General features: G+C 36.4%; 1 protein-coding gene across 1 annotated transcript in view; it reads right to left on the bottom strand.

The window, feature by feature from the left end:
- LOC108911958 (protein unc-80 homolog) overlaps positions 1–25,418 on the bottom strand; it is a 33,969-nt gene that overhangs the window by 4,779 nt on the left and 3,772 nt on the right. The window contains exons 7-40 of the mRNA XM_018717048.1: positions 9,988–10,142; positions 9,783–9,932; positions 9,337–9,728; positions 9,106–9,278; positions 8,842–9,053; positions 8,628–8,746; positions 8,105–8,134; positions 7,365–7,494; positions 7,113–7,310; positions 6,785–7,062; positions 6,493–6,731; positions 5,583–5,770; positions 5,271–5,419; positions 5,097–5,223; positions 4,879–5,044; positions 4,690–4,825; positions 4,527–4,639; positions 4,285–4,475; positions 4,018–4,233; positions 3,830–3,965; positions 3,510–3,776; positions 3,355–3,440; positions 3,148–3,304; positions 2,882–3,096; positions 2,547–2,833; positions 2,339–2,489; positions 2,028–2,275; positions 1,770–1,977; positions 1,524–1,710; positions 1,052–1,470; positions 869–1,001; positions 674–814; positions 428–621; positions 34–374 (exon numbers count right to left, since the gene is read on the bottom strand). Of these exons, the coding sequence (XP_018572564.1) occupies positions 34–374; positions 428–621; positions 674–814; positions 869–1,001; positions 1,052–1,470; positions 1,524–1,710; positions 1,770–1,977; positions 2,028–2,275; positions 2,339–2,489; positions 2,547–2,833; positions 2,882–3,096; positions 3,148–3,304; positions 3,355–3,440; positions 3,510–3,776; positions 3,830–3,965; positions 4,018–4,233; positions 4,285–4,475; positions 4,527–4,639; positions 4,690–4,825; positions 4,879–5,044; positions 5,097–5,223; positions 5,271–5,419; positions 5,583–5,770; positions 6,493–6,731; positions 6,785–7,062; positions 7,113–7,310; positions 7,365–7,494; positions 8,105–8,134; positions 8,628–8,746; positions 8,842–9,053; positions 9,106–9,278; positions 9,337–9,728; positions 9,783–9,932; positions 9,988–10,142 (6,532 nt within the window). The remainder of the gene's footprint in view (positions 1–33; positions 375–427; positions 622–673; positions 815–868; positions 1,002–1,051; positions 1,471–1,523; positions 1,711–1,769; positions 1,978–2,027; positions 2,276–2,338; positions 2,490–2,546; positions 2,834–2,881; positions 3,097–3,147; positions 3,305–3,354; positions 3,441–3,509; positions 3,777–3,829; positions 3,966–4,017; positions 4,234–4,284; positions 4,476–4,526; positions 4,640–4,689; positions 4,826–4,878; positions 5,045–5,096; positions 5,224–5,270; positions 5,420–5,582; positions 5,771–6,492; positions 6,732–6,784; positions 7,063–7,112; positions 7,311–7,364; positions 7,495–8,104; positions 8,135–8,627; positions 8,747–8,841; positions 9,054–9,105; positions 9,279–9,336; positions 9,729–9,782; positions 9,933–9,987; positions 10,143–25,418) is intronic.

Genomic DNA, 25,418 nt, shown 5'->3' with positions numbered 1-25,418 from the left:
AAACATTGTCAAAAGCTCTCTGTCATCTCTTACCCATTCGTTGAGAATATATTTTTGAAATGGAAGGCTGCGTTGATGTAGGTGGCCATGACGTATCTCAGTATGCAGGCGTCTTCAGAGTGTAGCACTACCGCTCCGTTGAGGACATTTACAAACAAATGAATATCTCCGGAATAAGCGAAATTTCCTGCCATCGCTTCAAACATTCTGGCTATCAGCCTCACCCACATGAACTTGTGGAGCACGTCCAAACCTAGCAGTTCCTTTCCTAAGGGACCACTTTTGTAGAGGTCCAGGTCAGATTCTAGGGCTTTCCTTGGAAAAGAAGGCAACTTCATTAGTTCTTCGTGAAGAAATACCACCCTTTGTACCACCTAAAGCGAATAATCCTTAGTATCTCTTTAATTATTTACAACTGCTATCTTACCATGTCAACATTTTTCAATATAGCCCACGTCAGAAGAACTTTGCCTATTTCCACAAACTTGTGTAGGAGTTCCTGTTTCTGCAGTGCATTGAAAGCTAGATCAGGCTTCATATGGACCAATTCCAGCTGGGGATATTGAGACCTCTTGAAGAAATAGTAGTCTCGTACGTAGGAAGACGGATTCCTTATTTGATCTAATTTAAAACGTGTCAATAAAAAAAATAAGGCTAAATTGTTCCATCTTACGTGTTTTATAATCCACTAAGAAAAACTCCTTGTGTTTGTTCTCTTCTATACCAAAAAAGTCCAAAGCTTCCCTTAGAATCTGACAGAACTGGGTGTCTTCTTGGACCGGGAACTGAGATGGAATCCCCCCCGCGTCAGGATCTGAAATGAGTTAAAACTTTTATCGCAGTGAAGAAAATACATAATAAAAAATACCTTGTGGGCCATGCACGATTATCTTCTTTGCTGAAGGAACATTGGCCGTCAGTAGGATAGAAGCGTCGCACTGTTCCTTTCTTAAAATCTGTTTGAGGTCCTTAAACATTATGCCATGCACGCTATGTACCACCTGAAATTATAAAGACAGCTAGCAAGAATATTTCAATGGCTGTAATTTACCATCCACAGTAGAGACAATGCTGCTCCAATGAGCTGTTGCCCGTCTTCATGAGGGCTTCTTACATAGAACATTACATAACCTATAATGTAATTGTACAGAGCAAACGCGGCTTGTTGAGGTAATTTAGGTATGAATCTTATCAAGTGCCTCAAGATTTTAAACATGAGATCCTGCTTTTCCCTGGTGAGCCTCTCCAAGATGTATCTGAGAAAGAGGGCGCTGTCTTCAACAAGACACGTCCAGATGACTTGATATGAAACCTCGTACACAGCGTTGCCATCTGGAGACACCGCAGCGTCGTCTAAGAGGTTGATAATCTGGACGACGGCAGAACAGAGGCAGGAAGGGAATAGTGAGTGAGCGGAGTGGAGATGGTGAGTGGTGTTCCTAGGCTGACCCTCCACTTGTTCATCATCCACTGGAAAGGAAACAAAGTTAATAATAATTGAAATTAGTAGATATCTAACAAACCTTCTTCATGTTCCTCGCTTGTGTGGTAGAGACTTGGCTCGTGGGCGGCTTGAATAGTAATAGGAATGGTAGTGATTAGGAAATTTTCTCTCTCTTCCCTCTTTTTGTCGTCTTGTGCTTGTAGCGCCATTTTTATTAGCTCCGTCTGCTGTTTCTTCCTTGTTTTCGTGGCAGTCACCAAAGATCTCTACAAAATGTTTTAGAGAACAAAGTTGCCTGTATAAAAATTCCTGTAAAAGTACATACATGTCTTTCCTGGTTGATTGTGACCTCCTCCACTTTAGTTTTCACGAGGAGCTCCCACGGAGAGTCGACGACGTCCAAAGACTCGATTCCTATCTTTGGCGACGGCAAAGTAAATTCAATTCCGGGCGGTGGGACCTTGAATAAAACCTGAGCGCTTTCTTCCATTCTTGGCCATACCTGATACCTCATTTTCCATAGGACTTGGAACCTAAAGCGAGAAAATTAAACAAACAACTGAAGAACCAATACGTCACAAACCTTAAAATGGCATTTATCCGCACAGAACAATCAGGGTGCGACAAGCTATGCTGCATAATATCGGACACTTGCTGAGGACACTTGACGGCACCTAATATGAAAATTGAGGCTGCGCAAGCCGTTACTTCCTGGTTAATCTCTAAGAGTAACTCCCAGGCAACTGGAATTATTTCCAGGAAGTGTTCTTCCGATAGAATCACAGCTCCCTTGAGTAACACGGCAAGTGGAGCATGGAAGGCATCTTTAACCTAAGCAGAGGACGAAAAAGTGTTATTGAAATATAAGAAAATTGTATATTTGTAGAAACGCACCTGAGTTTTGATATACTTTAATATTGGTGGAGGCTCAGTTGGTTTACCATTGCTTGTACTTTTTGAATCACCTCCTGTGTCAGAGTCAGCTATATCTCTAGACGAGTCCTTAGAAGCCAATTTCTGGGACCCGTCTAAATTCTTCTCAATTCTAGAAAGAAAAAGAAGATAACTTCAATTTTATGAATCTCCATCTTATTCTGTTTACTTGTCCTTCTTCCCGACACTGTCCTTTCTTCTGATCGGAGATACAGTAGAGCTAGTCTGATCGGATACTTTTCGATTCTGATTTTTCTCTTTTTTGTTGGTCTTCTTTTTCCCGCCAAAATCCATACACAACTTATCGTCCAACACACCGAATTCTTCACCGTACACCTTCCTCGCCGCCTTTGTTAACCTGCTACAACCCCTCATGACGCGTCTGTAGCAAAATGGGTGGCAGAAGTTCTGATGGGGACAATAGTAGTAAAACGAGTTAGAAATTTGGACCATCACCTGTAAATAGAATGTTTTAAAGTTGTTTCATTGCTTCCTCGTACTGACTTTCATCCAGGGCATAGTTTTCGTGGTATCGTCGGTGTCGTTGCTATCACTGGGACTCTCCGGGGGTTGGTCGTCACTTAAGACACCTGGAGATTCCTCTCCGCTGGCTTCCCCAGCGATTCCAGGTTCGGATGTGTCGCTTCTATCGGAAAGAGAACTGACTTTCCGTTTTGATTGAATGGAGTCTGTTCTTTTGACGGATTCTGGAATCCTCCCTAGAATAATAATCCTCTAGAAGGGAATTTACCAAAAAATTTTACACTTACAGTCCAGATCTATATCCTTGCCCTCCTTTGTGCCTCTCCTCAGTTTTAGGCTACGCCTCTTGAAAGACCCTCCTGCAGGCGCTGCGGTTCCCCTTCGAAGTAAATATGGTCTCGATTGTTGACCAATACGTTTTGGGTCTTCACCCTGAAGCATAGCCTGCAATAAGTTACTGTAACGGCGATGTAACGCTAACGAAATTGACTTACTTGCATCGTCACAGTAGTGTTGCTGCTCGCTTCCGATTCGTTGTCCGGTTCGTGGAGGACGAAACTTATTTTCCTCTCTGTTTGACCTATACAGAATCAGCTTAGTTCTTTTTAACACGGTGTACATAGTTATATAAAAAATTTAACTTGCTAACCTGAATCTCTGTCTCCCGCGATCGATTGTAAACTCTGAGCTGAAGTCTGTGAATGACCCATTGAGGACAAAGCCATACTCCACCTTCTATTAGCCTCCCGACTGTAGAGTCTCTCCCAGGGAGGAGGTCTGTCTTTTCCAGTCACACGGGATGATTTTGGTAAAGTTTGATAAGTTTCTCGAAGGAATGCAGTGATTTCATGAAGCAGTATGCATGCTATTACCCTCAAGGCCATAGGACAGGAGGAACCATAGGAATTTATGCTTGCTGAAAGATTTATAAATAGAATGGAAATTAAACAATTCTGCACTTCAAGAAACCTTCGTCCAGAAAGTCTTCCTCTTCGTCTTGGACAAGCAACTCCTTCTGTTTCTGTTCATCCGTTATCATAGCTGTGACTTGAGTTTGCAAGTTTTTATCTTCATTTATAAACTCTTCCAATCTTTGCCCAATAACCTGAAATGATAGTGGATCAAGCCCAATTCCTTACAACATAAGTTTCTTATACCTCTGCCCATTGGTAGAACATTTTTCCGGCAGCCCTCTGCATAACGTGAGACCTTCTGATTCCAGTACTACCTCCCCGTGGTGGTAAAGGACCAGAAGGTCTGAACATGGAGAAATTCAACTTCATCCAGGAGGGCCACTGACCCTTGTTGCAACAGTGGACAAAGTAAGAGCATTCTAAAAGCAGAGCCGCCCTAGATACCACTGTAGAATGAGGCTGAAAAGAACCAGACATTAGATATTTTTGGAATTGAATATACGTACTTACCAAATCTAGAGCTGAAGCTAGAAGGTGAGGATCTGGCACCGATCCAGGAGGGCAAGTTTCTAGAAGAAATGATAGTCTCGACACTCCCTGAAACACCAGATCTGTAGATACTAGTTTTCTTTCTTTAAGAACCACAAATTCTGATTCTCTAGATGTTTCGCCAAAGTCAAAGGAGTTTCTTCTGCTAAAGTCTGCAAAATCATCATATCAAATAAGAAAAATTGTGTGTTATATCTTCATACATCCACCTGCTGATTCCTCCAAGCTTCCGTCTTTCTTCTTTCCCTTTTTCAGAACAAATTTGAACTTATCCTCCATTCTCCGTTTCGCTTTCTGGATGCTTTGGCTAACATTGCTAAAATTATTCAAATAAAAAGCTTATTTTCAAACACTAGGCACTAGTACCTTTTAGAAGATCCCTTGTGGTGATAATATTTGGACGGTTGTCTGATGAAACTTGAAGTATCAGTAAATGAGTCCCCATTTTCTTGGTTATCGAGCTCGTCAGTAGAAGAGTTATCGCCTTTCTTGAACCAGTTCACTGAAAAGATGAGTTTCTTAGATTGTTCGTTAATATATCAAGAATCCTCTTACCTATACCACCTAACTTAGATTTCTTTGATTTATTTGTGGGTTCTAAAGAAATTCCCAAGGTTCTTTCGCTCTGTCTTGGTGTTAGTATGTGATGCTTCTTTCTTATATTTCCTAATGGACTTTGGCTGGCCCTAGTCATCTCTTCTGCTTCAGTTTCTAGAAGACTCTAAAACGCAAACATGTTTTTTTAATTACAAAAAGCGGGTGCGAGTACGTACTGCGCATGTTGAAGAAGTGCTTCTCTTCTTGAAAAGTAACTTTCTCACGCCTCTATCGTCTATGGTGTACGATTGTGTATCTGTCGGAGCTTCTGGTTGATCTTCCATTTCGGAATGATGCATGTGTCTAAAAGTGGTCCGTAATTTAAAGTTTTTTTTCAATAATTTATTCACCTTATAACTCTAGTTGTTTGAATATTCGCTTCCTTCTTTGTCGGCCTATCTGCAGTATCAAGCAAAGCACTTAAAGCCACCCTTCTGAAAACGCTCCCATGACCCTCCTTCACGTAGGTCATCAGCTGGCGGATGTCGCAATACAGGCTCTGCAGAAACATATCTTTACTGGCAAGACATTCCGTTAAGAATGTTCCTTTTGGAACACAATCTTTTCGTTATTGAACAAATTTAGATAAAGGTAAGTGGAACGTAGATGAGAGTTCTGAACACTGACCAATTAGGTCATTAGAAGAATATTATCTTACTTACCAAACTGTCGGAAGATTTGATTTCCTTGTTGGACTCCACAAATCTGGTGACGAGCGGCTTAAACACATGTGACATAATCTGTCCCTCGACCCCTCTTATTCCACCGCCCCCCACGCCTGTGCCAAAGTTGGATGCATAACCACCTTGCGACACTGTGTCTGGTGATTTGCTAGAGCCCCTCTTCTGGTCTGACAAGTAAAATTTGCAAGACTCTTTCAATAACTAAGTCAGCGCTTTGAAGCAACGACGCTAGTCTTAAAGCAGAACAAATTCCCAGCCGAAAAAGGTCTTTGGAGGAAGCATTCTGTTCAGAATTTGTTCTGCTTCGTAGACCCTGTCATTCTTCAAAGCTTTTACACAGTGTTTCTCTACATACTACTCTAAAACGATGAATTTTCGGAAATGTGGTAGGAGACAAGACCAGTCTTCTAGGGAGCACAGCATTGCAACATACACTAGTCTCTAGCAAGGTGTAACAGTAAGACACAAAACACAAAATCACCTCAAAACACCACAGTAAGTAAAAAAAATTGAGACCATTCTGCGTAGATCAATTTTTTGCACAGCAAACTTAAAGTGAATTGGTTCCAAGGTAATTTTATGCATCTTGCATTAAAAGGTACATTTAAAATTTGTTGTAAGTCATTTCACAACAAAGATATATGCGTGAAGTAGTTTGGGGTAGTAGATAGGATGATATTTCCTTCACATTGATTTAGCTCTCGAATATTTGCATGACCTTGGAAATTCTGTAAGCACTCCTTGCAGTGAATCTTGAACAGAGATACTCTAGAGTTGAATCAAGAAAAGAAAATGAAATACGCGTCGTAGCTGAGTGTAACAGATCTCTACTTGTGGTCGGTCAGTACGTTTTCGTATATACAAGTTAAAACGAAACACAAATGCTTACTCAGAGGCGACAGTAGAGAGCTGGGGTCTATGCAATACCCTACATAAGAGTGGAATAGATCCATGATGTCATTTATAGTCTGATACTTGATGTAGTCACGTAAAAACTTCTTAAACTGTTTCCCACTAGCTCTGCTGAGTTTGGCCAAGATGTTCTGGCACTGAGTTCGAAGAAATTCAGCCGCAGGTCCTCTCTGACCATCAGCGCATCCGTGTGGGCACCCTAGATGCTTAAGGACTCTATAAAAATAACGCTCGGGCAATAATAATGATGTAAGGAATGAAAATCTCACCTCACTATGATGTTCATTACTAATTTATGAGAAGACATCGGCTTCCCAGTTTTTTCCGGGTCCGTTCCAAGCGAGCCGCGAGTGTTACTCATCGGCAGCTTGGCTCCTTTTCCAGGACTACTAGAGTCAGGAACCGGAGTAAAACTACTTATAGCTTCGTCCCGCAAACACTGCTTCAGCACCCCCATGTCCATAAGCAGTTCTACTAGATTTAAGATTACCTCTAAGACTCTGAGGGTACAAGAAGAACTCTCCCTAATCGCTGTTCTATGCACCGCCTACAACAGCAAATCAGTTTGGTCCACGATTCATGCATTGCTACGCCTACCTTCAAAACAACTTGAAAGTCGATATCTCCTTCTTTAGTTATGTAACACGCCGCACCAGGAGCCTCGGGGATGTCTTCTCCTGCATAAGTGATGTTTGAATCAGTCTGAGACCTGGTTAAACTGGCCTTCCTTTCTTGCCAGTGACCGAGCTTGCTGCCGGATAAACTAGCTGCATCTAGCTGACTATCCAAGGAACCCTACAAGTAATCCATGTTAACTGTCAGCAAACTTATTGAAATAATCTCCAAGACCTGTCTACGTAAAAAATCTGGAGACGGAGTCGGAGTATGTTCCGTCACCGTAATGATGGGGTTCGCCATGGGTTGAGAATGTCCAAATTTGCTAGGTCTTCTACATTCCCACTGACTTTCATCCATGTACCTAATCGAGAAATAAAGTCAAGGCCGTTGATTTTATTCACGCAACTGTGTCTACGGCAAAGTATCATCACCCATAATGTTCGGTAGCAAAAATAAAATTGTCTATAAGAAGCCTGAAGGGTTCGGTAGCTGTATTGTGCAAAAGATGCTGCAAAAGCTCAAGCTTGGTGGAAAGGAAGATATTATATTAGGCAATTTAAAAATAAGCATCTCTAGAAGCCGTTGTAAATAAATACACACGCAATTGTTTGAAATTAAGTCGACCTGAAATCGTTTGTGAAGTTGGTAAAAGAAATAGGACCACGTTCCTGTCCTTGAGGCATACTTTGTAGTTTTAGTAAAATGAATTGAAAGGTTTCTTGTTATTGGAATGTAGCATGCAGAATACTTTATATTTTATACTAATTAGCACAATTTGACTTAAATAATCAGTTTTTGCATTACATTTTCGTTTGTTTAATAAAACATCGCGATGATAACAGATATTATTTTTCGAACAGGTAAAGATTTCTTTTGGCATTTAATAGACCTTCTGTGTACTTATTTAACACCAAAATACTATTTTCAGGAATTGTCTAATATAATGATCTGTGCAAGAATTAGTTACTTACCCTCCTGCATTTAATTCGTCTATTAAACAGCTAAGAAAGACAGAATAAATAATAAGAACACTCAGAAAGACGAAAGGCGCAGTTTAAATAGAAAAAGAAGAAGTATACGTGAAAAGAACATTTAAAGACATGATTTGCCATCTCGTTTGCACAATATGTAAGCAGTTATCCAAGCTGAAATAGTGGACTTTCTGTTTGCCTTTTGGGGTTTTCAATGTTACAAGTAAATTAAGAGTAACAGCTTATGCAATTAAATAGGCAAAATCCCAAAAGCCAATACATTACAAAAAGGAAAAATCTCAAGAGATACAACTTTCAAAATACAAGAACAATTCGTTAGATCTATCAATTTTACAAAATTGGTGAATAAAAACGTATCTATCTATCTTATCTTTATATTATATCTACTCTAATATTTAAATTTTCAAATCTAATTCAATGATCTACCAAATATAACGTGTAACGACATGAGAATACTTAAAAAATCGTAAAAACATTCACCAAATAAACAGAAAAGTCCTACCTTAGACTCGGCATACTTTTTCCCTTCACCAAATTGCTGGGAGGTTCAAATATCTTCGACATAGCAGACTGGGGTCGGGATAAATGCTCATCCCCCGTATCCAGGCTCCTGTGGTAGTTCTAAACAGAAATTTTTCATTAGAAAATATTTTATACCAGCAGAAACAACATAGGGACATCGAAGAGGACAGAAGAAGAGAAAGATAAATACATACATCCAATATTCTTCTGGCACCCACCGAATGTTGTCCTAGAGATTTTTGCTCGTCGCTCCCGATCTTCTCAAGGGCTTTATCAGATTTCGAAAGCAGCTTCGTCTCTACGAACGTCTTTAAATCTGCTATCTTCATTCGCCTCTTTATCTTCTCGCTCGATGATCTTTTATGAAGCGACTCATCCGATTTACTTTGACTGGTGTAAGGGGATTCTAGAATCACTGAGTTGTCAACGCGACTAACTAGTAATTACCACACTCTTACCTACTAAGAGAGACACGTCTTTCACTTCTGGAACTTCAATGAAGTCTTTGGTCTCTATTTTCTTCGACTCGGTACTTTGATACAACGAAACCTCTATCTTTGGAATAGGTAAGGAGTTGCTCCTCTTTCTTGGCTGTTGCTGACCCGCTGTCTCGTCGCTTATGTCTCTTAGTCTGGAAACATCGGTACAAGTATTCCGAATCATTGCTTTGACACAAACGTAAAATATACCTGTTGTACATGTAATGCAAAGCCCAATATATGCCCTCTTCTTGCCAGTGGGTTATAAATAAACATCGTAAAACTGCTACATCTAAAAATGTAGCAGCACTGATGTCCATCGCAGTCGCAGTTATTTTGCTCCCTTCATCTTTTGGTTGGGTGTCACAGGATGGCATTTTGGTGCTGTCCATAGAATCTTTATCGGTCGAAGACCTAAAATCTTTACTAGTACATAGATATCTTACTATAATTTTGACGTACCCAATTTTCTGCATGGGTGGCTTCGAAGATGTCGCCTTGGTCTCTACAATGGAACTGGTTGCTATCTGCTCCAATTTTACATTGTTAGTTCTTCCAGTACCATTCCTCCTCATAGCCAACTGAATTATGCTTGTTTCCGCCTAGGAATAAATGTGGATAGAAGCTATACTAGTTTTTGTTACAAAACGACTTACAGTGTAAATGGATGGATCTCTCAAAAATCCATCAGACTCGTGCAGGGATGGAAGGCGAAAGATCACTACGTGTTCCTCCTCGGTGCTGGAGCTTTCTTCTGGAATTGTCTCCGGGAAGACCGTGTCCTTTGGTGAAGACACCCAAGCACTCTGGCAGAAATTATTTGGTGATTAAAAAATGGATTACCTTTTTATTTTGTACTACCTCATCGTCTATTTTGGTGATGGTGGCTGTGATTGTTACTGTTGTAGGGGTGGCACCACTTGTGAAAAGATGTTGTTGGTCTGAGCTGGAGGCACTGATGCCTTGGCTTGCTGTGGGGCTGTCTTTGTTCAATGGATCATCGCTGGACTGTTTGCCTGTGTTAACAAAAAGATGTGGATTGGTTTTGAATAAATCGTAAATAAATAAATGATTCTTCGTAGTATTTGGTAACCACAAATTCTTTTTCGCATCTAGTATCGTGTATTTACAGCTCAACTGTTCCAATTTGCGCTATTAGTTATGATATGATACACCCTGTATATAACGCATAAAAACTACCATTTTACTGTTTTTCGCACTTTAAATATAATTGTTTTGTTGAGTTTTAAATGTTTCAGTCCATTAACATGAACAGTGATTCAGTGAATATATACATTTTTTTATAAACCGTTACTAACCTTTTACATTTTAATTAATTATTCATTAACATGTAGCACAAGCTTTTATAAGTGTCAAGGTATTAACTGATGTATAAACCTATTGAAGTCAACGCGATTGATGGGGAACTAAGTGCTATAATACAAATAACTTTCTTTAAAGGTAAAGTAAAATACCTCACATTGAATATAACAAATGTTGGAACATTGATTCTGAATCCAGCGAAGCCCTTCATATTAAAGTAATGATCACTAGATAATGCTTCAGCATTATGAAGAGATATTTTACTTTGTTCATTATAATTTCTATTTTCTATTCGAATACCGTGAGTTATCATGAAAGTGTATCCACATTTTCCCACATAATAAAAGAGGTATTCCGAGATAGAATTATATGTTACGTAAACGATAGAAGCTCGTTCAATTATCTAATACAAACCACTTTACTGAACACCGAAATTGATATACGAGTAATATCGATATCATATAATTTTTTGAAAGATTTAACCACAGACATACCTTGTACTGGATACATAGTAGTTTTGTCGGACGGAAACGACTTCATCAAATATCATTTGAATAAAAAGAACAGTTTTATGTTCAAATCCTGGACTAGACTCTTGTTGATGTACGAGACACCTCCAGACCTTGAAAAATTATACCATCTCGTTCTAAACTCTGCTATAGATATTCTAGTGGTAGAACCCAAACTCACAAATTACTCAAATTTATCTTTCAGTTATGATGGCTTTGTTGTGAAGTCTGTACATAAAAACACCACGATACTATCATGGCACTCGAACCAGAGCGAAATCGATTGGACCAAGTTCCGGCCTGCCAAGTGGACACCGCATCAAGTTTTCAAAAGTTTGAGAGTTGCTATGTTCAACTGCCCGCCGTTCATGTACGTGAACAAAGAGGGAAAGGTTGTGGGTGGAATAGAATATCTCGTGATCAAGGAGGTGATCAAACATATACCCATTGAGACCGTTCTAATAACCAGTGAATCTTGGCTGTTGATTTCGGACACTGTGGAACGTAGCATTAATGACGTCGCTGCTTGTTCGCAATGGTACATCAGTTCCCAAGACAAAAACCTTGACTTTACCTATCCTATTAGGCAAATCTTTTTGACGTTTCTCGTGAAGAAGCCTAGACTTTTGCCCGATTCCACGTTTATTTTTCAACCGCTCCACAGTCTCGTGTATACAGTCACGCTCTTAATATTAGTTCTGGTACTTTTTGGGTTTGCCCTTATAAATAAGGTTCTGGGTAACGCAAACCATGTTCATGGGTTCACTCTTCAGTTGTTGTATTTAGTAAGGGTGCTAAGTATGGGAGGCCTAGAAAACTTGCCTGTACTACTTCGTACATCCACCAAGTTCCTGCTGGGTTTCTGGTATTTGTACTGCGTTATTCTCTCCACATCCTACTCTGCTGGTATGACGAGCTGTTTGACTAACCCGAGATACACGAACGACATAGATACTTTACAAAAGATGGTGGATTCCAAAATAGAATGGTATAGCATGGATACCAGTCTACGCGACTACTTTATATCGCTGAATATTTCCATTTTTAACGAGTTAGCCAAACTGTATGTTAGAAAGCATAGGATACTCGACAGATCGGCGACTTCAGCCATAGCCGTTAAGACAATAGCACATCGGTATGTAACAGACATAAATAAGCTGCCGTACGAAGACAGGAAGTACTACAAAGTTTTGACGGAAAGCGTTGGAACGTATTATATCGGCTTTGTGTTGCAGAAAAACTCCCCGTTGACGAAACTTTTTGATCAGACAATTTCCAGATTGGTGGAAAGCGGAATTTATCAGAGCTGGGTAGTACGTGTGTTGTACCAGAACGATAAATTCCAAAGTAGGTTTTTTACTAATTATATAGAAGATCCCCATGTGAACGTCAATATAAAGAAGATCCAAGGTGCTTTTTATCTTTTAGCGGGTGGGTACGTCTTAAGTTTAACTTCTTTCTTAGTGGAATTGCTACTTAGGAACAGAGCACAACACCATACTGAAATTTGTTAATAATTAAAATGTTTAAATAAAAGTTATAAGCACGTCTTATTAATTTATTTATCGAAATGAAACAATTTATTAACAACATACAGAGTAAACTTCTGTTCTTTTTTTTTAAATTAGTTTTGACGGTAGTGACCAGCCCTGAAGGATTGTCGAAACATTATACTTTATATATTATAGTAAAACCAGAGAACGCTATGTTGGTATAGTGTTCTCTGGTATAGTCGTTGCGATATCAGTGGGAACCGCATAAAAACATTTAACTCATAAACTCCATACGGAATCCATAGGCGTTCAGAAAAATTTTGTCCGGTCACCTCTAGAAATGCTATATTCCGAGCTATATTCCTATTTAGTTGACGATATTCTCGAGCCAAGTGAACCACGTTTGACACCAAACTAATTATAGAATACCATGCAAAAAATGATTTACGACCTAGTGGACCAATACAGGTTTGCTTTGACGACCAGCACGCCGCCGTCGGTTTTACATCAGGCGGACTGGTCTACCAATACCGGATTCGCCCAATGACTATTCGAGTATAAATTACGAGACACATCATGGCTAAAGCATAGGAAGAAATTTCAAGAGAAGTACAGACGGTCCAATGCTTTAAGATTCACAGGTTTCAATTGATATCGTAACAACTATAAAACCTCTGTTAGTGATGACCTGTGTCAAACGACCACTTCTACATAATGATCGATTCTGAATTCTCTGAATTTATAAATAGAAATCCCCCCCATATTTTTTCTTTAAATTTAAACAATACGATATCATGACGTCTTCATTTATTGTCATTACTCTCCGTTTTTTTCCCTCCATTCGTGAAATTCGGCGAACACTTTTTCGTAATGTTCCCTGGATTTCGCTGGCAATAAATGGAACATTGCTTCTTGAGCTTCTCCATAACAGCCGCAGGAACACAATTACTTTTGCATTTTTTCCGAATTCATATAGAGCTGTTGAGTCGTATTAGTAAGAAATATCAAGTCGTGCGAATATATTTTTATTAAATTCCAATAATTCTGACTCCACAAATATGATTGTGATGTGATTGTGGATAAAACGTTGTATTGCATTCGTGTTTTAATTGCCTTTTATCCACTTAAGAATATTAAACATTCTTGCGTGGACAAAATGCTACTTAAAACACTTATACAATGGATAACTATTATCGTCGTGTATAATATATTTTTTTCTATAACAAATTGTAAAACAAAAACATCAATTACAAACTGCACTACTGTAATAAAAAGTATGGTAAAATTCCTCGAACATTCCATGGCAATAGATTTCCATTCAAGTAAAATTCATAACACACCTGCAAAAAATCTCTATCAAACTCACGAGTCCAAACTGTTGGAATAAAGAATGACTTTACTTAAATATCTTAAATAACTATTTTTCCTAAACAATATTCCACTACAAAACTGATAAAACTTAAAACATAACCCCCTGCTAACAAAAAGAAAGCGCCCTGAATTTTTTTCAAATCGATAACCGTACTAGGATCCTCTACATAGTTAGTGAAAAAACCCCTTTGCTCTTCTTCAGCCCGGTATAAAATATAATCTATCCAGTTGTCATAAATCCCGCTTTCTACGAGTTTGATAATTGTGTCGTCAAACACTCTGGTGTACGGAGAATTCTTTTGGAACAAAAACCCAGTATAGTACTTCGACATGCATTCGTCTAGAACCTTGTAATACTTCTTAACGTCCTGCGGCAACTGCTCGACTTCCGTGACGTATCTGCGCTCAATTGTTTTTACTATCCTGGCAGCATTTTCTATACTGTCGGATTTGTCGTGCTTTATTGCAAATAGGTCAGCCAGAGTGGTGTACAGTGGTGAATTGAACCCCAATAAGTAATCCTGATAAGTCGGTACCTTCGAGAACCAGTGGATTTTGTAATATATCATATCTTGAAGAGTGTTTATGTTGTTTTCGTATCTGGGATTTGTTAAACAACTCGTCATACCAGCGGAGTAATACGTAGTGAAGATGAGGCAGTAGCAACACCAGAAACCTAACAAACACTTAGAAGAAGCTAAGACATAGAGAGTCAGTTTTGGTACTCCACCCATGCTCAGTATTCTCAGTAGATGGAAAGGATATACGACATAATCTGGAGCAAGATCAAGCTGTTCTCTGTTCTTATAAAAATACCATTGCAATGCCAGCAAGAAAGACAGCACCAGTAGTATAAGGAAGGTAACTAGATAAACTGCCCCTTGCAGTTGTTGAAAAACAAAAGAGGAAGCAGGCAAAAGCACAGGCTTCTTAACCAAAAACGTAGAACATATCTGTCTGATTGGGTACGAGAATTCGAGGCTTTTCCCGTAAGTATTGATGTACCACTGCGAACAAACCGCCATATCAGTCACGTTCGTTTGAACCATCTCCGAAGATATCGCCCATTGGTCTATATCCTGGCTGGAATTTATTACTACGTACTTAATAGGTACTTCCCTAATAACTTCATCGATGACTTGGACTTCTAAACCTCGTCCAACTTCTCCGTCTTCATTTAAAAATACAAAAGGCGGACAGTTAAATAAAGCAACTGTAAAGTTGGATTCTAGTGAGCCGTAACTTGGCGTCCACTTAACGGGCCTGAACTTGGTCCAGTCGACCGTACCTTGCTTAGGGCGCCAGGTTAATATAGTTTCGTTTTTAAATATCGACGTAACATTTACTGTTACATCTTCATCTTCTTTGGGCAAATCTATCACTACAACGTCTAAAGCGAAAACTATAGAAGGCAAGTACAAGTCATGTAAGTGAAGTGGAGGTTTTTCGTACATTAATAAAAGCCTTGACCAAGGTTTAAATGCGAAGGTGTATTTCTTTTGGTCCATATAGTATCTGATGAAATCGTCTCCATCTTGTAAGGTTAGGATGTAACCAGAACAAGGTAAATTTTCTGTAACATGTTTTAGGTGGTCGTATGACAAAGATATGACCTCAGTCCCGCTATTTATGAAGGACTTCTCCACGACGTTATTGAATACATTTTTGTCAGTTATGTAACACAATATTTCATTGCTGAAAACTTCTTTTATTATTCCGGAAATCAAAGATACAGTATCATCGAAACATTGAACTTTAAGGAAGAGTAATACGAGCAAAGCCAAACAGCGTTTCATTGTCTAGGAACTATCTTAGGCAAGTAATAGTGGTCCCAAGTTGTGGATTTAGACCAATAGAATAAGACTAGTCATTTAAATAAATTATTCATCTGTAATGGCTTTTAAAAACCTTTATTATTATGCAACTTTAAAATGTTTACAGTTCCTAGTTGCCTGGAGAAACAATAAGACCAATGCAATAGACTTTTTTAACAATTAGAAAGGTACACGTGTGTTAAATAAATTGGTTTTATTTAAAAATTGCTTTTTTATAAAATAAATAGTTTCCTCAGGGTACATAGAGAAAGAAATAGGGAAAAAGTAGTAGCAAATCTGGAACTACAATTATGAATAGAAACAACGGTTTGGTGTAAAAGAAAATGTTTTATTAATATTAAATATATCTACGTAATTATAAGGAAATATTTTAGTTTCTTTGTTCAAGCAATTGCAACCTAACTTTAATGACAGAAAAAATCGTTAAATAGTGAGATTGCGTGTTTAGATTTACATGACAATCATTAAGTACACCTACACAAAAAGCTCTAAAAGCTAAGTTAACTAGAACTGATTTTTTCCAGATTCATTAGTTGAAAATCCAGACGGTTTAAAATCTATTTCGAATAATTAAATTCGTTTTGTTTTGTATGTTTTACAGGTCGTTAGGAGCGAGTGCTATTCAAAGACTTTTTTTTATAAAAAGTAAACAAATAGAGTAATAAAAAAAAATAATTTACGAGAGACAAACCGTGTTTGGCTATTTAGAAGGCGAGCGAAAAAAAATAATTTTTCTTGTTGGGGATAGTTATTTAGTTAAATTTTGACCTTAATTCTAGGAAATAGTAGTAACTTAACAAGACATTTTTACCCAAAACAAACAAGTTATTACTCAAAACTCACTTTACTTTCTTATTAGCCCAAATAAGAAATTAAAAAATCTATATATGCCACGTTTGTTTGTTTCCGCTATAAACCACAACCCACCGTAAATTCAGATCAATATCGTATTTCCTTTACCATATTCCATAGGCCTTTATTCTTTATAAACATATTTACCAGCATGCTGGTAACAAAGTTAATAATGCAGGCGTTTCTAGTGAAATTATTTTCGGGGATATCTTTCGAGAAGAACTCGCATAAAATACAAACAATTTTTCAATATGGCTTTTCCAATGAGCACACTATTTGCCATATCGCGTATTATAAAACAATATATCATGATTTCTGGATTGATGCTATGGTCCCAGTGATAGTAATGATAGTAATAAATCCTGATGGAAAACCCAGAAACGTAAAATTTTGCGATGGGTTTATCATAAGCGCCAGAAATGTTACGGATTTTCTCAAAATCCTCTCAAATTTTCAGTTCCCACCACATAAGAAGGTGCTACTGTTTTTGGATGAAGAATACCAAACAACTTTTGAGATTGAGGCAAAAGTATACAGAATGGCGTTATCACTGATAGTTATCCATGGATTAACTGGTACACAAGACTTACTGGATGCAACAATAAAGATATATTTCACAGTGGAAAACAAAACCAAGATCCTAGGTAAGGACAAATTGGACAAAGAAGACTTCTCGAGTAAGTGGACTCCTCAACTATGGTCCAAAATTGGCAGAAACATACGAGTGTCTCTTTTTCATTGCCCACCATATGTGATGGTGAACCATACAATCAACCATACAAGGTACAATTTGGAAGGCATCGACTTTAACATTTTCCAAATCGTCACTAGGAACTGGCCCATTGAATTTCGTTTAGAAGAAGAACAGGAAAACACCAGGGACAACCTCTTCATAAAAATCATACAACAGGTCGTTTCCAAAGAGAGTGACATTGCTATGTGCGGACTATGGCAAAGGGTGATTTTGGAGAGAGGAACGGATATGTCAAATTACAACTCTGTGCAGTGCGTCACATTTTTGGTCACAAAACCAAGATTACTCGGTGACGAAACGTTTATTTTTCAACCCTTCAGTGATTGTCTTTGGTTGCACATGTTGGGCATGCTTTCTTTAATATTCCTCTTCAGATTTTTCCTCGCTAGTTGTTATAAGAAGTACAGAACATCTGCTTCTGCGACAGGTATGTTTTCCGCGTTTGTTCAATTTAGGATTATAGCTACATGATTGTTCTTACCAAAATAATACCATAATGTACATTTAATTGAGTGTCATTACAATAGCACATAATTAGGATAATCACGAATTGAAGGGTAATTCATCAATTTTAGGTGAGGCGTTTCCTAATTTCTATTGATTCTTGATTAAATGAATTGTTAAGCAAACTCAAATGACGATACAGGTATAATAACAAAAATAACATTTTTTTGCAGATCCAACGTCGTGGAAACCCACAAATTCATCAATTAAGATATTTTCCCAGTCTTGGGCCTTCTTCTGCGTGCTAATTCTCACTTACTATTCAGCAGGCCTTACCAGGTCTTTACGCTTTCCAAGCTTCTCTAGAAACATCAATTCTTTCAAGGATATGGTAGACAATGGAATTCACTGGGAAGAACCAGTCCCAGATATCCAGAAATGGTTGCTCCAAACCAACGACACTCTGTACCAGAAAGTGGGTAAACTTTTCTTTGTAGGAAACAACACAACTGCTATGAATCTCAGACTACGCAGTCGGAAATACGCTTTGCTGGTAAAACTTGCCGATAACCGTTACGTAATGAATGGGGAGTATCTGGACGATTTCGGCAGGTACCACATGAAGGTCATTCCTCAGTGCCTGGGCAATTTTTATACGGTTTTCGCGTTTCAACGGAACTCCCCTTTTGTGGAGATCTTCAACAAAGAAATTCCTAAGTTTCTGGAACACGGTTTCGTGGATCACTGGCAGGCGATTTACTTGGCTGCGGGTGAGGTTAGGTATATGGAGAACTTATTCAAAAACCTCAATGTCGAGGTAAGGCAGGAAATCGACTTTTCGAAAATGAGGGGGGCGTTTCGATTTTTGATCTACAGTTATGCTGCATCAACTGTAGTTTTTATCTTGGAAATCTTTGTCCATAAAAATAGATATTTGAAGAAAACTCTTAACGCCATTTTCAGTACACTGTATTAGAATCTATTAAATAAAATTAATTAACCAAATACAACATTTAAATAAAAATTGTTTTAACTTTTCGGTAGATAATAACTATTATTATATAATTTTTCACAATAAAAACCACCCTATACCTATATCGTTCTAGGTGTTAATAAGTACTATTTATTTTACAAAAAATGTATGAGAAGTCGATATGTCTAATCTACATTCGAACTTTCACACTAACGGCAATATTTATGTAATACTATTTCGAATACAAACACCAAAGAACTCACAAAGTGAGCAGCAAGTAAGAAGTAAAAACTCCCTTTCAGTTTGGACAATTCTATCCAAATTTTTTCCTCTTGACGGTAAGTTTGAAAAAGAATCTCCTGTGCCCTGGCTTCCTTAGTTGAAAGTTTGTACCAGTATTTCAGAAGGTCGTGTTCGGCGTACAGGAATGAGAACTTGTTGAAAATTTTTGTGAAAGGGGAATTTTTCTGCATGACGAAACCAACGTAGTATCTCTCGAAACATTCACCTAGTACTTTCAAGGGCTTTCTTTTTTCTGGGCAAAGCATGTCTATGTCACACACGTAGATATTTGCTAGAGTTTTTACAATTAGGGCCTTATTTTCCTTGAGGTCCTCTATAAATCCTACAATACAAAGAAATATTAGAAATGTAAAAGTGAAAATGTGATGTGGTGGTAAAAGAATGAATTGGATGGAGAAAATCAATATACATTTCTATTTCATGAAGGTATATTGGAAGAGAAAAATATTTGAGATTTAATAAGAAAATTTGAAAAAGGTTGGGTGTCCCGGAAATGGTGGGCAATCTCTCGGATGTGGATAGATAATGAGAAAATAATGTCACAAGTTCATATAAAATTTTTTCCTCCGGGCTCACCCTGTAGAGTTATTAACTATTGGAGTTGAGAATTAAAAATGGGTTTTTTGCTGTAACTTTTGTATTTTTCAATAAATTTTGAAATTTTTTCGGCTGGATCTATAATTTTTGAGGCTGCTTTGGATGATAATATGAAATCTTCGATAATAATTAAGGAGCTCCGGGGGAAAGCACCCCCCACCAAAATTTCTAGAAAAAAAATTTTTGTTCCACTATACCCCAAATTTAATTGCCTTTGTCATACTCTGACATGTCAAAGCCAACCACGATTAAACCTGTGTTTCTGTTAAATAAAATGTCTCAAATTAAATGGTACCTTCCTCTTTAAACGGGTTTATCTCAAAAAATATCTATTTTATGGATATTCAACAAGTATACCTTTTTTACGTAAAATACCATAAATTTTTATAAAATGAAGGAAAATTTGGGGTATAGTGGAACAAAAATTTTTTTTCTAGAAATTTTGGTGGGGGGTGCTTTGTCCCCGGGCCCCATAATTATTATCCAGGATTTCATATTATCATCCAAAGCAGCTTCAAAAATTATAGATCCAGCCAAAAAATTTTCAAAATTTATTGAAAAATACAAAAGTTACAGCAAAAAAAACCATTTTTAATTCTCAACTTCAAGAGCTAATAACTCTACAGGGTGAGCCCGGAGGAAAAAATTTTATATGAACTTGTGACATTATTTTCTCATTATCTATCCATATCCGAGAGATTGCCCACCATTTCCGGGGCACCCTGTATACCTACCTTTCTCGTGCAAATCCGCTAGCTTCACCAAAGTCTCAGTGCCGGAAGACCTGAAGTGTTTCTGGAAGAAATTCGTGGGCGCCAACCAAGTTACTTTCTTCTCGACCATGTCGTTCAAGCTGTTGATCAGATTGACGTACCTAGGCTTGGTCAGATTGCTAGTCAAACCTGCCTGATAGTACGTAGATAGAATCACGCTTGCAATGATCCAGGATATAACGAAAAATCGAACAGCGGAAGCCCTCAGGGAAGGAAAACCTTTAATGGATCCCCCACTGATTAGTCTGAGTAAGTGCAACGATACCACTTGGAACATATCAGCATAACCGTCCACATCCTCGTGATAAATTCTGAACCAGAATAGACATCCGCTTACGAGAAACACCACCAAAGTTATGACCAACCACAAGGTGTACTGGAAAGACTGAAACACGAACGTCGAATCAGGAAGCAATTGGGGCTTCGGCACCAAGAAAGTCACGCAAGTTTGCTGGAAAGGATAGGTGAAATCGACGTTCTTTCCTTCGCTCGTGCTCTGCCACAAGGAACAAGCGGCTACGTCGCTGGAGTTTGCTTCCATTTGTTTCCAAATCAACGACCACATACCTTTGTGTTTGCTATGTGGTATGTTATACTTAATTGGCCAATCTTTTACTACACTTTCAATAAATCTAAACTCTGTCCCCTCCACTTTGCCGTCCTCTGCGATCGTTACGAATGGAGGACAATCGAATAGAGAGATCTTGAACACGAACTGTTTGTTATCAAAATAGAATTTGGGAACCCACGTATGGGGTTTAAATTTACACTCGTCAAAAACTAATATGTCTCGGTAGTTCCACTCTAGTAAAGTCTCATTTTTGTAGACGGAGTAAACAAGCAGGTTCTTGCCTTTGTCATTGCCCTTGCGGTTTTTGTACAGAGAATTCATTTTGGATCTATAAACATCGTTGGGCTTCAAGTTGAACACAGCAATGATGTCTAGAGCGTAAAGGTTAGTCATAAATTGAAGATCAGGCGTCACTTTGGAGCGTTTCTCAAAAACTAGCAAAATACGATGATGTGGTTTGAAATAAAAGGAATATTTGTTTTTATTTCCAAAATAATCTTCGAATTCCAACAAGTCATTTAGGCACAGAATGTACCCGTTGCAGAAAATATCAGTTGTAATATTTTTGAGTCTATCCATTTCGTAACTAACGATTACTTTATGGGAGCGCAACAAGGCCTGGTCGAGGACATGTGACAATATGTTGCTGTCGTGGACGTAACAAATTGTTTTTTTGTCTTTAAACACTGCATTGGTGATGTTCAACAGTAGTTCTGTCGTATCAGTTTTGGCGGCGTGCGCAAAAACCGGAATTAGGAGAAATATTACAATCATCGTAGCTGCTTGCATGGCCGCGTAATGGTGAAGTTGGATAAAAAATTATCCACTTAAATAATTAAGCGCCGTGAGAAATTGTCACGTGTCAGCTCGCGTTAGGAATGTTTGTACGTATAAAAGTGTCAAATATGAGTATGTACTTCGCTGTGAATTTTGTCAACAAATGAAGTTTGAAGAGCTATGCGGACAGCATAGCAGAAATAGTTCGTAACTTTTTTCCTTGTCGATTGATTTTTGTAAAATATTGATATTTGTGAAATACACATACAATACATGCTTTATTAGGACTTAATCCAGTTGCTAGAAGATTTGAGATGGCAGTAATTCGAAGTAAACAAATTTTTTCACGTTTTTCACGCAAAACTGCAAAAAACGTATTTCACAGCGCTGCACTAAATATGCCACTACTGTTTCGTTTGTTGATGAAAATGTATGAAACAAAGTTTGTTCGAAAGAGGGAGCTGCAAACTTTCTTTCTATGTGCTCTATGAGCTACATAGCATTGCCCAAATAGCATTGAATTGCACCGGCAATATCTAGTATATAGCTTGTAATAGATAATCCAAAATATGCGGTTTTTCCAAAAAGTCCGAATTTTTCACTTAAAATTTTTTTTCAAACTGGATTTCTGTATCGAAATCAGATGAAGTGGAGTGAAAATATCGTGGCATACAACCTTAAACTTCATGCAAGCATCCAAAAAATTTTTTTGTGGTCATACCGACCAAGCAGCAGAAAAAACAATTTTTAAGAATTTTTTTCTTAAAAATGGTGGGGTTTTCGAAAAAATTTCGTAGAACAAAAAGTTGTTACGATCAAATTTTTTCATAATTTTTTGAGACGTTTTTACATTTTTCAAATTTTTGAAAATTCATAAAATCCCAAAAATTCTGAAAAAATTTAGGCGTATTCTCTGATTAATTTCAAGAACTTTTTGCACTATAAATTTTTTTCTGAAACCCCATCATTGTCGTGAAAAATTTGTTTTACGAATATTTCATTCAAACTTCATCGGATTTGGAAAAAAACAGGAGTATGAAATGAAATTCTAATCTATTAGCTTGAATGTGTAGTTAAGTTTAAAATGTACTGGCTAATTCAATATTGTATCCCGAAAATTATACAATTTTAAAATTTTTTTTTTGTTTTTTAGTTTTTATGTATTTTTGTTTTGTTTTGTATTTCTTGTACTTATATTATAATATTTTATTTTTATTACGATAAATAGTAATCTATTTCTTCATATATTTGATTTTCTTTTTTTGTAATTGTAGTTATTTTTGACGAATTTTTGAGAAACAGTTAACACAATAAAATTTTTTACAATTCAAACAAAATCGTGTCGTTCTTAATTCACATTTTGATTCAGAGCATACTCGTCTCAATTCACTCAAATTTTTTCAGAATTTTTGGAATGATTTTAAGATTTTTCAAAAATTTGAAAAATGTAAAAACGTCTCAAAAAATTGTGAAAAAATTTGATCGTATTCTTTGCATAATTTTAATAACTTTTTTCTACGAAATTTTTTCGAAAACCCCACCATTTTCAAGAAAAAAGGTTCCTAAAAATTGTTTATCCGGTAATTTGGTCGCTAGAACCTCAAACACGTCTCAAAAAATTGTAAAAAAATTTGAGCGCATTCTTGGCATAATTTTAACAATTTTTTGTACTACTCGTATAAAATTTTTTCGGAAACCCCACCATTTTCAACAAAAAAATTCCAAAAAAATGTTGAGCTGCATTTTTCGAGGAATCTGGTCACAGATTCTGAAACTTCAGATGAATTTACGTCGGATATGGTAATATTTAAATTTTTTAAGATCTTTTTTTGAGTCATCGCAGTCGTTGAAGAATGAAAAAAATACGTCACTTTGGGCGTTAATGGGTTTTAAAAGCTAAAAATTGGAACACAAGTAGGTTTTGTAACAAGAATGACCTTTTTCCGTAAAATGTAGAATAAGAAAGTTTTCAACTCGTTTTTAATTCATTTACTATTAAATATTAAAAAAACTTAACTATCAAAACAGATTTCTTTAATTGTTAAACAGAATAGTAAAAGCTCTGAGGGAAAAGTTCAACCGGAATTAATATAATCGCGTGTCGATTGTAATGAAATATGACAGCTTCTTAAAAATGTATGAAGAGTAAGTGAATCAAAAACCAGTTCATACCAGAAACAAGTTGTAGTTGTTCTATTAATATTTAATTATGTAATTGTGTTGATTCTTGTCAGGTTTTTGATTTAGTGGAAAAGGAGGGGTTGGATGTAAATAGCAAATGGGTCGATAAATGATATAAAGTACTTATAAAAAGCAAACACGGAACTGCCAAATGGTTATCTATGTTATAATTAAATTTTTAGTTAAAGTTAATGAGATAGAAATATAAACATACATTACAATATTTTTTAACGAAGTCACGATTTATTTTTGTATTTATTTATTTATTTTATTTCATTCTTTCAATGGAAAGAAATAGGATGAGTAAATTTTATCTGGCAAATACAAAAAAATATGCACAAAACAATAAAATTACAATAAAAAAAAGAACGCAAATGCAAGCAGAACTATGTATTATAAGCTATTGCTTACAGGATTTTAAAAATTAGAGGGCGCAAATTGGAGATAGGAGTGAAAATGCACCCCGTTCAGTTTTTTAATTGTAGCTCGAAAACGAAGCAAAATTTCGCTATAGTTCATAGGAAAAATTTTGTAGAGAATAGAATTTCTGATTGAAAGAAAAATTTTATGCAAAAATCGTTAATAAACAATTTTAAAAAAGCAAAAAATAAGATATTTTGATTTTTTTTACTTATTTGACTATTTTTTTTTAGTAGAAGGAGGCAAAAAAATCGCTATACAAAAAACTACATGAGATTTCCTTCAAAATTATGCGTTTTCAAATGTTTTTGGACTGAACTGAAATATTTTTTAGATTTTCGTCGTTTTTAACATAATAATGATTATAATTCTTATTATTTTAACGGTAAAAGTCGACCTTGTAGACTTGTAACGAAACAGAAATGAAATACATTTAAAATTAAATCATTTTACAAATATAAATGTTTTTAAATTCTAAACAATATTTGAGTATAATTAATAAGTAGCTTAAATTAAATCGTTTATATATGTATGTATATTATTATAAATCTCCTTATTTGAGATAGTAAAAAAGAAATAGTATGATAAACTGTAATTTCATTTGAAATATCTCTCATAGTTTCATACAGTTGTGAAAAATTTTTTTATTTATTATTAACAAATAAAACTTTTGAAATAATTTTTTATTAAGTAAAGAACCAATTCGTTGTAAAGATAATAAGAATTATAATCATTAATTATTATGTTAAAAACGACGAAAATCTAAAAAAAATATTTAAGTTTGACCAGTTATAACTCAGTCAATATTAATCCAAAAACTTTTGAAAATGCATCATTTTGAAGGGAATCTCATCTAGTTTTTTTGTACAGCAATTTTATTTGCCTGCTTCTACTAAAAAGAAATTAGTCAAAAAAGTAAAAAAATAATTAAAATATCTATTTTTTTGCTTTATTTTTAAATTGTTTATTTAATTAATTTATTTATTAATTTTTTTTTTCTTATTATTTTTATTATTTTTATTTTTTAATTTTTTAATTTTTTTCTTATTCTTATTCTTTTTTTATTATTTATTTATTTATTTATTTATTTATTTATTTATTTATTTATTTATTTAT

Source organism: Anoplophora glabripennis, unplaced genomic scaffold, assembly GCF_000390285.2.
Source record: "Anoplophora glabripennis isolate ALB-LARVAE unplaced genomic scaffold, Agla_2.0 scaffold389, whole genome shotgun sequence".
Classification (NCBI taxonomy): Eukaryota; Metazoa; Arthropoda; class Insecta; order Coleoptera; family Cerambycidae; genus Anoplophora; species Anoplophora glabripennis.
Note: the sequence above shows the minus strand (reverse complement) of the source record. Positions and strands in the feature narration are given on the sequence as shown.